Source organism: Haemaphysalis longicornis, unplaced genomic scaffold (assembly GCF_048455015.1).
Source record: "Haemaphysalis longicornis isolate Haplotype H1 unplaced genomic scaffold, Haemaphysalis longicornis Haplotype H1 scaffold_227, whole genome shotgun sequence".
Classification (NCBI taxonomy): domain Eukaryota; kingdom Metazoa; phylum Arthropoda; class Arachnida; order Ixodida; family Ixodidae; genus Haemaphysalis; species Haemaphysalis longicornis.
The window spans coordinates 115,714-127,500 of record NW_027526304.1 but is presented as its reverse complement, the minus strand read 5'-3'; the positions used below and the strand labels follow the sequence as shown (position 1 = coordinate 127,500).

At 47.4% G+C, this 11,787-nt stretch overlaps 1 protein-coding gene across 1 annotated transcript in view; it reads right to left on the bottom strand.

Annotated features, from left to right (window-relative positions):
- Positions 1–11,787, bottom strand: part of LOC144172484 (4-pyridoxate dehydrogenase-like) — a 201,435-nt gene that overhangs the window by 169,008 nt on the left and 20,640 nt on the right. The window contains exon 4 of the mRNA XM_077701179.1: positions 9,842–9,979. Within this exon, the coding sequence (XP_077557305.1) occupies positions 9,842–9,979 (138 nt within the window). The remainder of the gene's footprint in view (positions 1–9,841; positions 9,980–11,787) is intronic.

The window sequence follows — 11,787 nt, the reverse complement described above, 5'->3', positions numbered from 1 at the left end:
TGACCAGAAAGAGGAAAACGTTGACGGAGCACCAACTTCTGGGACCGTGCTGGGAATGCTTTGGAATACAGAGCATGATTGTTTTGACTTATCGCCCAAAGCAGTAATCCAGTATTTGGCTTCGGTCACGTCTAACTCGAAGCGTTCTTTGCTGAAGACGGCGGGCAGGATCTTCGATCCACTTGGAGTTTACTGTCACAGCTAAGATCCTGTTTCAACAATTGTGGCTGAGGCAGGTGTCATGGGATGCTGACCTACCCACAGATGTAGCCATGTTGGGGAAAGCCTGGTGTGCCGATTTACTCCAGCTGGCTTCGATTAGGATGCCACGGTGCGTGAGACATGAACTTGACACAGTAGTGAAAGCTGCTGACATTCACGTTTTCGTAGAAGCCAGCTTGAAAGCATATTGAGCGTGCGCATACCTCAAGGCTTCAGACACCAATGATCATGTTGTCACTTCCTTGATTATGGCCAAATCTTGAGTGGCACCGATGAAAGCCTTGACTCTTCCGAAACTGGAACTGATAGGCGCAGTGGTAGGAACGAGAATGGTGAATTACCTGCGAACATCGTGGGATACGTTTACGCTGAGCGTTGTCATGTGGACAGATTCTACAACCGTACTCAACTGAATCCGAGGGCATCTGAACAAACAAAACCAGTTTGTCCGGAACCGAATATTTGAAATCACAACTGTAACCAAACCAGAGGACTGGATATATTGCCCAGGTGAAGATAACCCTGGAGATTTGTTGACGAGAGGTGTGTCTGCGACTACTCTACGTGAGAGTCGAATATGGTGGAGAGGCCCAGAGTGGCTGCCGAAACCGCGTTCTGACTGGCCTACTGACCCAAGCAAATTGAGAGACCCCTGCGGGGAGCAGATGGTGCACCCACAGCCGCGTGATGACCCACAGCCGGGTGATGAGGAGTCGAGGACTCAAATTCAGAGCCCATTTTATGCCTCGAGAGATTTAGCAGTCTGCATAAGCTGCTGCGTATCACAGCACAGGTCTTCAGGTTCATGGAACGTTGTCGACATACGCAAAGGTCGTTTCCTGCGTCGAGCACCACCGAGGAGATGGCCAGGGCCGTGATTTTCTGGATACGGCATACCAAAATGAAGTTTTCGACCGAGAGATCGGGCAACTTTGGCGTGGCCAGTGTGTCGACAAACAATCTGTCCTGCATAACCTCCACCCATTTTTCGACGACAACCGAGTTCTTCGTTTAAGTGGTCGTCTTCAGGGAATGAGAGCTGCCTACGAGGAAAAGCATCCGGTCATACTACCCAAGCGGCATGCCTTCACAAGGTTTATGGTTGTTGAAGCCCACTGTCGCGTATTACATGGTGGCGTAGCGAGCATTATGGCCCAGTTACGTCAACGTTTCTGGATTATTCATGCTCGTCAGGAGGCGAAGAAGGTGATTCGTGCTTGCTTCCTCTGTAAACGATTCAGCAGCAGACCTGTTAACGTGCAACATGCTCCGGTGCCTGAGGACAGACTACTGTCATCCAAACCATTTGAGGTAACTGGACTCGACTTCGCCGGTCCACTTTACGTGAAAAACACCCCGGGCGCAACAACTTCAAATACTTATGTCTTGCGGTTCACGTGCTCTACCACAAGAGCTGTGTACCTGGTGTTAACAACCGGACTCTCTTCAGACGCCTTCCTTCTCGCTTTTCGTTGGTTCCTGGCGCGCCGAGGGGTACCGTGCACTTTGTACTCCGACAACGCGCTCGCATTCAGAAAAGCACCAAGAGATATCAAAGAGGCACGGAGGATAATGGGCACCTCTCCATTATCCTCATTTCTCGCCACCAACCGGATTAAGTGGAAATTCATAATCTCCGCAGCGCCGTGGTGGGGAGGTTGGTGGGAGAGGCTGCTTTGCTCCGTAAAGTAAGCCTTGCGGAAGGTGCTTGGAAAGACGAGCCTGAGCGCAGAGGAGCTGACCACGCTTCTTACAGAAGTAGAAGCTGTCATCAATTCAAGGCCTCTTACTTATACGTACACCAGTACGGAGGAGCCCTCGCCAATATGCCCTGCGCACTTTCTCATTGGAACTTCCTTGCTGAGCACACCTGGCCCAGGCAATGGGGACGACTCCTACATCAACCAGGTGACACGTGAAAACACAATTAGCAAGCTTCGGTACCGGCAGAAGCTTTTGGACCACTTGTGGAATCGCTGGAGAAGAGAGTATATCCTCGAGCTGAGGTCCTTTCATCATCATCCAAGTCCGCCCAACCGAAGTTCACAAGTTGGGGACGTGGTCTTGGTGGAGGCAATTGGCACCTCCAGGAGCCTTTGGTTGCTGGGTCGTGTTACAGAAATTTTTCCTGGACGACACGGGCTCACTCGGGCCTGTAGCTTGAAGACGCAGGATGGGAACATATTTAAGAGACCGGTGCAGACACTTCATTTCCTAGAAATGGGACCTCCATCTTCTGGTGGGGGGAGAATGTAGAAAAAGAAGTAGAGGAATAAAAGAAAGGAAGAAGCAGGTACTGCTCGGAACGGTGGCCTCCTGCCTTTCTGCTTCTCTTCGCCCGCCCCTTTATTAACAAAGGGTAACAGAGTGGATCCCTGGAGAAGGCAAGTGTTGCAAGGGGCGGCAGAAAGTTAGATGGGCAGATGAGACCAAGAAGTTTGCGGGGATAAATTGGTCACAGTGGGCGCAGGACCGGGGTAATTGGAGAATAATGAGAAAGGCCCTTGCCCTACACTGGGCGTAGATAGGCTGGTTATGATATATATATATATATATATATATATATATATATATATATATATATATATATATATATATATATATATATATATATATATATATATATATATATATATATAAAGCAGAGAAGGAATTCTTGGCTACTGTTTAAATATTCAAAAACTTGGGTGCGACCACTTGGAAAACACTAACAAAGACTTTATTTCGACAGTTTCGACCAGTGGCCTGGTCGAAACTGGTCGAAACCCAAGTTTTTGAATATATATATATATATATATTGAAAGGCGAAGATTCGAGGCAGCCTTTTATTCAGGCGATCGGGGCCGAAGAACACCAGATCACACAATGATGATGATAATCTACAAAATGAAGAAGTGGCGGAGGCCCCTGTGTGATGATGGGGATTTACAGGTGATGCATAGAAATGCGCCCTTGTGAGGGGATTGGCCCTCACACTAGTTCGTCCCTCCAAGCGATGCAGCCACCTGACTCAATCCGTCCCCACACTATTTCCTCCCTCTTCGCGAAGGCAGGCGCCCGTCGCCATCAGTCCTCACAATATTTATATATATATATATCATGTAACTTTACTCTGATGAAGGCAAGTCCCGTTGCCGCTACGTAAGTAAACCTGGTTTGCTATTGTTCTTGCTGTGTATCCGACTCTTTACTTATACTATATATATATATATATATATATATATATATATATATATATATATATTGCCGCGAACCATGTATGGGCTTGCTTATTTATTGTTTCTTGTTACTGCCGCGCCACGCCCGGCTGTGTTATCTGCGTTCCCAGCAAAGCGCGTCTCCCATTCTTTATTTTTGTGCCGCACGGGCGATCACATTCAGATAAGCAAACTGTTTCGCCCTAACGTCGCTAGCCCAGAATAATCGTCTGTGTTCTACAATGTTCTGGATGTGAATCGACGGTTCCAGAAACACTCGCGCCGAAAGATAAAAAGCCTGCAGAGAAGACGCTTTGGCATTCGATTCTGTGACGCTCGCCGACGCAAGTCACTTTGTTGACCGCTGCTTCGCCGCCTCTGTATTCTTTTGAGTTGTTAGGGGAGCACAAGTTCGCTCCAATAAACTTGTTTCTCCTTCATAACAATTGCGTCGTCCTTAAAGACGGCAAAAAAGACGGCACATTAAGGTTCTGCGTTGACTACCGGCGACTAAACAAAATCACCATAAAGGACGTGTATCCCCTGCCACGAATCGACGACGCTCTTGACCACCTCTGCCATGCCAAGTACTTCTCATCGATGGATTTGAAGACCGGCTACTGGCAAATTGAAGTGGACGAGAGAGACCGAGAGAAGACTGCGTTTATAACCCCGGACGGCCTATACGAGTTCAAGGTGATGCCTTTTGGGCTGTGCACGTCGCCAGCAACGTTTCAGAGAGTCATGGACACTGTGCTAGCTGGCCTGAAGGGGCACACTTGCCTCGTATACCTCGATGACGTTGTGGTATTCGCCCGGAATTTCGACGAACACCTTGCAAGGTTAGAGTCTGTACTCGAGGCCATTCGTACATCGGGGTTAACGCTGAAGCCTGAAAAGTGTCGTTTCGCGTATGAGGAGCTGAAGTTCTTGGGCCACGTCGTCAACGCCGCGGGAGTCCTACCTGACCCGGCAAAAACTTCGGCCATTGCGAACTTCCCAAGGCCGAAAGACAAGAAGGGCGTGCGAAGATTTCTCGGACTGTGCGCATACTACCGGCGCTTCTTCGCAAACTTCGCCCGCATTGCAGAGTCACTCACACGGTTGACGAAAGATAGCACGCCTTTTAGCTGGGAAAACGACCAAGAAAAGGCATTCTGCGAGCTGCAAAATCGCCTGCAAAGCCCTCCCGCGCTCGCTCATTTCGACGAAAACTCCGAAACAGAAATGCACACCGATGCCAGCGATATAGCCTTGGGTGCTGTTCTCGTCCAAAAGCAAAGCGCTGGCGAAAAAGTAATCGCCTTTGCAAGCCGTGGTCTGTCGAAGGAGGAGAAAAATTACTCAGCCTCTGAAAAAGAGTGCCTCGCAATTATATGGGCCATTTCAAAATTTCGCCCATACGTATATGGTAGACCATTCAAGGTTGTCACAGACCACCATGCGCTGTGTTGGCTCGCCAATTTGAAGGACCCCTCTGGCCGTCTTGGGCGCTGGAGCTTGCGCCTGCAAGAGTTCGACGTTACAATCGTCTACAAATCCGGCAGGAAATACTCCGACGCCGACTGCCTGTCCCGCGCCCCCGTCGACCCGCCACCACTAGACTGCGATGAAGACAGCGCGTTCTTCGGAGTCGTTACGGAGAGCGACCTAGCCGCCCAGCAGCGTGCCGACCCCGACTTACGCGTCATAATCGAGTACCTCGAAGGATGCAACGTTGCCGTTCCTAGGACCTTCAAACGCAGCTTACCAGCATTCAGCCTGAGAAACTCCGTCCTTGTGAAGAAGAATTTCAGCCCCGGAACGAGAACGAATTACTTTCTTGTCATCCCCGCACACCTTCTTGACGAAATTTTGGAAGCGTGCCACGACTACCCGTCTTCCGGACATCTCGGAACAGCCAGCACAATTGGAAAAATTAAGGCGAAGTACTACTGGCCCCGCCTTACATCCGACGTCACCCACTACGTCCGGAGCTGCCGTGACTGTCAGCGACGAAAAACGCCGCCGGCACGACCCGCCGGCTTTCTGCAACCGATCGCCGTCCCGTCGAGGCCCTTTCAACAGATTGGAATGGACCTTCTAGGCCCGTTCCCTACGTCACAATCACAGAACAAGTGGATTGTCGTGGCGACAGACTACATGACGCGCTACGCAGAGACCGCCGCTCTTCCGAGTGGCACTGCATAGGAAGTCGCAAAGCTCTTCATAAGCCAAGTTGTGCTTCGACATGGAGCCCCGGAAGTCCTAATCACGGACCGCGGAACGGCCTTTACTGCGGAGCTGATGCAAGGAATATTACGCTACAGCAACACGGAACACAGAAGAACGACGGCGTACCACCCCCAAACGAACGGACTAACAGAATGTCTGAACAAGACAATCGCAGATATGTTGTCAATGTACGTTGATGTTGAACATAAGACTTGGGACGAAGTGCTCCTGTATGTCACATGTGCGTACAACACGGCTATCCAGGAGACGACGCAGCTGACGCCGTTGGAGCTTGTCTACGGAAGACGGCCAACTACGATGCTCGACGCCATGCTTCCGCACGTAGAAGACGACGACCTCAACACCGACGTCCAAGGATACCTTCAGCATGCGGAGGAGGCCCGCCATCTGGTTCGAGTTCGTACTACGCGCCAGCAGCTCGTGGATGCCGGGCGCTACAACCTCCGACGCCGAGACGCCGAGTACCACCCAGGGGACCGTGTTTGGGTTTGGACTCCCATCCGACGACGCGGACTCAGTGAGAAGCTTCTGCGACGATATTTCGGACCCTACCAAATTCTACGACGTGTCGGCCAACTTACCTACGAGGTGATCCCCGATGGTGATTCCAGGACATCACGACGACGCACACGGCCCGAAGTCGCCCACGTCGTTCGCTTGAAACCTTACTATGCAAGATGACGGACTTTTTTTTGTTGTTGTTGTTTGTTCGGACTGTCTTTTATTTTAGCATCGGGTCGATGCACTCTTAGAGGGGGGTAATGCCGCGAACCATGTATGGGCTTGCTTATTTATTGTTTGTTTTTACTGCTGGGCCACGCCCGGCTGTGTTATCTGCATTCCAAGCAAAGCGCGTCTTCCATTCTTTATTTTTATGCCGCACTGGCTATCACATTCAGATAAGCAAACTGTTTCGCCCTAACGTCGCTAGCCCAAAATAATCGTGTGTGTTCTACAATGTTCTGGATGTGAATCGACGGTTCCAGAAACACTCGCGCCGAAAGATAAAAAGCCTGCAGAGCAGACGCCTCGGCATTCGATTCTGCGACGCTCGCCGACGCAAGTCACTTTGTTGACCGCTGCTTCGCCGCCTCTGTATTCTTTTGAGTTGTTAGGGGAGCACAAGTTCGCTCCAATAAACTTGTTTCTCCTTCATAACAACTGCGTGGTCCTTGGCTTCGCGACAATATATACATATATATATATATATATATATACATATATATATATATATATATATATGTATATATAAGACAGAAATAAGGGTTGGCAGTCAAGAAAACCTCGGAAAGCAAACGGGAGGATGTGGTAGGTGATTGAAACATATAAAGAATTTGAAAAGAAAGAAAGGAAGTGGAGAAAAAATGCCCGCCAGGTGGGATCCGAACCCACGACCTCCAGAATACCGGTCTGGTGCGATAACCACTACGCTACCGGCGGGGTTAAATTTCCCCTCCACTTTCTGGGTATTTATGTTAGGCATTTTTGTTTCCTGCGCTTGGGGGTGGTAGCCAGCGCCACTCTGACTACTAGGGGTGAAGGGGACCTTCTTTTTAACCCCCGAGCCGTGACTCGAGTGTCTACGACATGTCGAGAGTGGTCGACCAGCGTTGAACCCTTTTAAGCTCCGTATGGCACCAAGACTGCTAGAACAGAGGCCCTCGCTATGCATGTAGCGAATCAGAATAGCAAATGAGGGGCTCGTTGAAAGTAAGACAGAAATAAGGGTTGGCAGTCAAAAAACCTCGGAAAGCAAACGGGAGGATGTGGTAGGTAATTGAAACAGATAAAGAATTTGGAAAGAAAGTAGAGAATATATATATATATATATATATATATATATATATATATATATATATAAAAATATATATATATATATATATATATATATATATATATATATATATATATATATATATATATATATATATATATATATATATATATATATATATATATATATATATATATATATATATATATTGTAACAGCTCTGTGATCAGGGTACCCGGGGAAACATTCTGCAGGGGAGAATAACTCACGCCACCTTTCAACAGGCGGAAACGCAGCGAGTGGCGACAAGCTCAAGGCACCTCTGTTGCATTATGCTGCAGCCAGCGTACGCGCATGCATTTGCGATACACCACTGCAGCGAACTCAGCTGGTCTGAATGCTTTTGCGATAGCGCGCAGAAGTAGCTTAGCGTTCTAGGGCCAGATTTCTTGGATGGCGACGCCTTTAGCACCGGAATAACGACCCATCAATTTTTACGTCCGTGCTTCGGCATTGGAATTAGTTGTAAAACCAAAACTCACGAGCTTTCGGATAAATAGCACCAACCTTTCAGTGTCTTCTAGGAGGACATTATGGCTTCAATGCAGTAACGCTGCTCCTGACTCATACTTAAGAGGGCACGGTATCACCGAAAAGCTGTAAGTGCTACTCAACTCCCCGAATGTCAAAAATAATCTTATTTTGATTTGTAGCTTCAATTCAAAATCGGCCATTTCTATCGAACACACAGAGAAAAAAATCCGTTGCTGCTATAACAATACATCTCAAAAGCAACTCATTGCAAATAAATTATATGAGGCTACACGCTACAAAGTCAACAACTCGCCATACGCCAAAGTTCCATTTTGTTACAAAGTAGCAGCTCCAAATGCCTGTTAAATGCAAGACCGGCTCGCTACGGTACTTAATTCATACCCATCTGTTGTCTTTTTCCTACAGCCAGCATTCCAGCCGTTTCGTCTCTACGATGGCGTCCGCAATTATGGCAACAACAGAAAAACAGACATAGAAGGAAAACTGTTTGATTGTAGGGTTTAACGCGCCGACACAACGCAAGAGGTGAGGCGCGCCGTAGGCTAGGACTCTGTATTAAGTCTGACCACCTGGGGATCTTTAATGCGCGCCGCAATTTCGAACACACCGGCGTTTTCGCTTTTCGCCTTCCCCAGGAAAGCGGCCGCCGCGACAGGGAATCGAACTCGCGTCCTTTAGAAAGAAAACTAGAAATAGACTCACAAAATCTCAAGGGGCTATAAAATTCAGCGTTATCCTGGAATAACTAAAAAGCACAAGATCAAAACGAAGACGCTGTCTGGCTTGAATTGTCCCTTTAGTGCCCCCTGGGAAATAAAAGTCTAAGGGAACTGAGACGTGGCAGAATAATGCTTTCACGTTAGTAAACAATTCTACAAATTCCTGTACCCTTTTTCCGAGCTTGCAATCAGCGGCGGTAGGCGTGCAAAAAATCCCGCGGGCCACCTGCGAGAATGAGCTAGAAAGCCCTTGTACTTCATAGCAAACGGAGGATTAGCATATTCCTGCCCGTACCACTTTCCGGTTTTTTATGTCAGGTTATTCTGGTTATTCTTTGCAAGGAATTTCATACTGCAAGCACTTTCCCTCACACATACAAAGTTTACTGACAAACATTTGTTACCCTATTAAAGACACCTCTTGCCCAGTCGGTCGTAGATTCCACCCGGCCGGCAAGAACGGCCTTGAAGTCACTATCATAGCTTAAAGAAAGTAGGGTTGCATGAAATGCCTTGGCCATCAGCAAATATGCCTTTCGCGAGACTCTTCCGGATTCTTTGTAAAAGTATCATGTAAATAAACATCAGACAACAGAAAGTTTATGTAGAGTGTTATACATATTAATATATACACACGTTCTGTATACGGAATGATTGCGCGGAAGGAATAAGAGACACGAAAGACAGGGAAAAGTGCTGCATCATAATCATCGTGATTAATATCGTCAACTCATTTATTCGATTGCAGGACGAAGGCCAACCGCAGATTGGGAGTATTCAGCCGAATATTACACCAGGGGGGCCAACCTTGTCTTAGTGAAGGATTCTGTGTTCTGGAACTTTCCCAGTATAATTGCACCTATCTATCTGGTGTAGCCTCCTCTGGGGTTAGGAGATGTTATACATTGCCGGACCAGGAAAACAATCCGTACCTGGACGTTGCTTCTTTCCGTATATATAAATTGCCACATTGAATAAATATACACTAGAACAAGTGTGTACCGGCAATTAAACTTCTAATTCACCCAAAGAACTAAAGATCGGCAATTTTACCTAGAATAATAGGCATCCCTGGCACTGATGCAATACGTTTTGTTTAGAACAGATATACCAGAAGTTATGAAGGGGATGGGCACTTACCAGCCTTTTTTTCTCCATTGTAATCGACGTATTCATAACCAAACTCCTTGCAGGCATTTAGGAAAACGTGGCTCAAGTTTGTATAGTAGTTGGGGTAGTTTACAGGTGTTTCGCCATGCTTTCCATGATACGCGGTAACTAAATATAGAAGCACAAAAAAGGTTTGCACTAAAATGTCACGTAAGGAGTTCGTTGGCCAACGAGCAACTTTCCTAATTGTTTACAACCTACGATATTCGCATTACCTGTTATTATAACTAGACAACTGCGGCGTAATTTTAGTTCCAAAACAAAGTTGTAAATACAATATTTACCAAATAGCCGTGGAACAGAAATTTCATGTAATGAACTTTCATGTAATTGAGCCGTGGAATGTAAGTTCATGAATATTGTTGCTCGAAGGAGCAACAATATTCCCGTTCACTCTTATATGCTGGGTTTTAAGGTAGACTTTTATGTTTTACAGAGGATGATATTGCCGCAAACCATCGCTTGGTAATTGTAGGCCATCACGCGGCAAACCGCTCGTTTTTTCCATGTGACGGTATAGCCTGCCCAGCAACCTCATTTGACCAGGTAAGAGACAAACCCGTTCGTCACTAGCGTATACGGTTCTTGTTGAAATTGGTGGTGTTCTAAATCGGACACGATGCTTCTAGCAGGGATTTCGCAGGCATTCGCTAGCAGGGATTCTCCGACGCTCGGGGGCTTACGTCACTTTGTTTCACGACGTGTGTGCTTTTTTTTTTACAATTTATTGTGGAGCACAACTTAACTCCAATAAACCTGGACCCCTACAGGTACGTTAACTTGTTCTTTACCACGTCACAATAGAATTTGTATTTTTCCCCTTATTTTGTAAGTTCCAGGTGTTTGAAGCGCCTATAATTCTTTTCAGAAATTTTCATACGAGGAATACGGACCGTGAGTGAACGGGTCTTGCTGAGTGAACTGACTCGATTACCAGTCAACGACAATACTTTTCAGACTTCGATAATATGCTTGAAGAAAGTGGTGGAAAGGCCACTTCGATGCAGTCCTTTTCCAAGGGCCGATCGTGTTTTTTCTTTTTTTTGGGGGGGGGGGGCGGAAGAGGGGGTTTAGAAGATACCATGCGCCAAAGTATAAAGCAGGGACCTGGGGTACTTTCTTCCCTGACGTTACCCTGAATGACAATGAGGTACTGGAGCTCCCAGCCTGGTAGATATAGAGCGAGCAGCCCATTGGCAAGACCTTGATCAGGGCTCCGACTGCCACCGTTCAAGTCTTCTGCCCGTTACCTTAAAACTCATTGCGACGGTTGGTTATAGTGTGATTGGGAAAGCTCGGGGTTCGCCATTTCGCCACTACCATCCCCGAGAATACACAAGGTGACCCGTCCAGGGTGTTACCCCGCTGTCGCGTTAACCTCGAATTACATGCATGAAAAGGCATCTTATACGGCGGCTTGCTGAGGCGGTACCTGCTGCGTCTATTGTGGGGCGTTTGTACGGGTACGTAACACATTTAACTAAATTCCGCAACGCTTTGTTACGCCCCGAATAAAACGTCATCATTTCCGAGTGCAGCTGGACATCGCACTGTGCTGAATGTGTGCGCCGCCACCGTGCTGAACAGGTGAAGATCGTGTCGCCATAATGCTGTTGCGGGGCACACATAGCGGCCGTGATATGATAATATCGCTGAAAACGACTAATTAGTTCACTCTTTAAGGTGAAATAGATGACCTTGATTTAATGATATCGAACTTTCTGGCACGATATTGATTCTGGGACCATGGACGCTTTAAAGTAAAGAAGTAAAGCCGCTCATTGTATGTCGCACGCAGTGTCCCGAAGATGCACAGGTGCGGTCTAGGTGACGTAGGTGTATGGGGCAGGGGGTGGTGGTGGGGGGTAGGTGTAGAACATCAATTGTCAGCACTTTGGACATGGACGTGGAGCGCA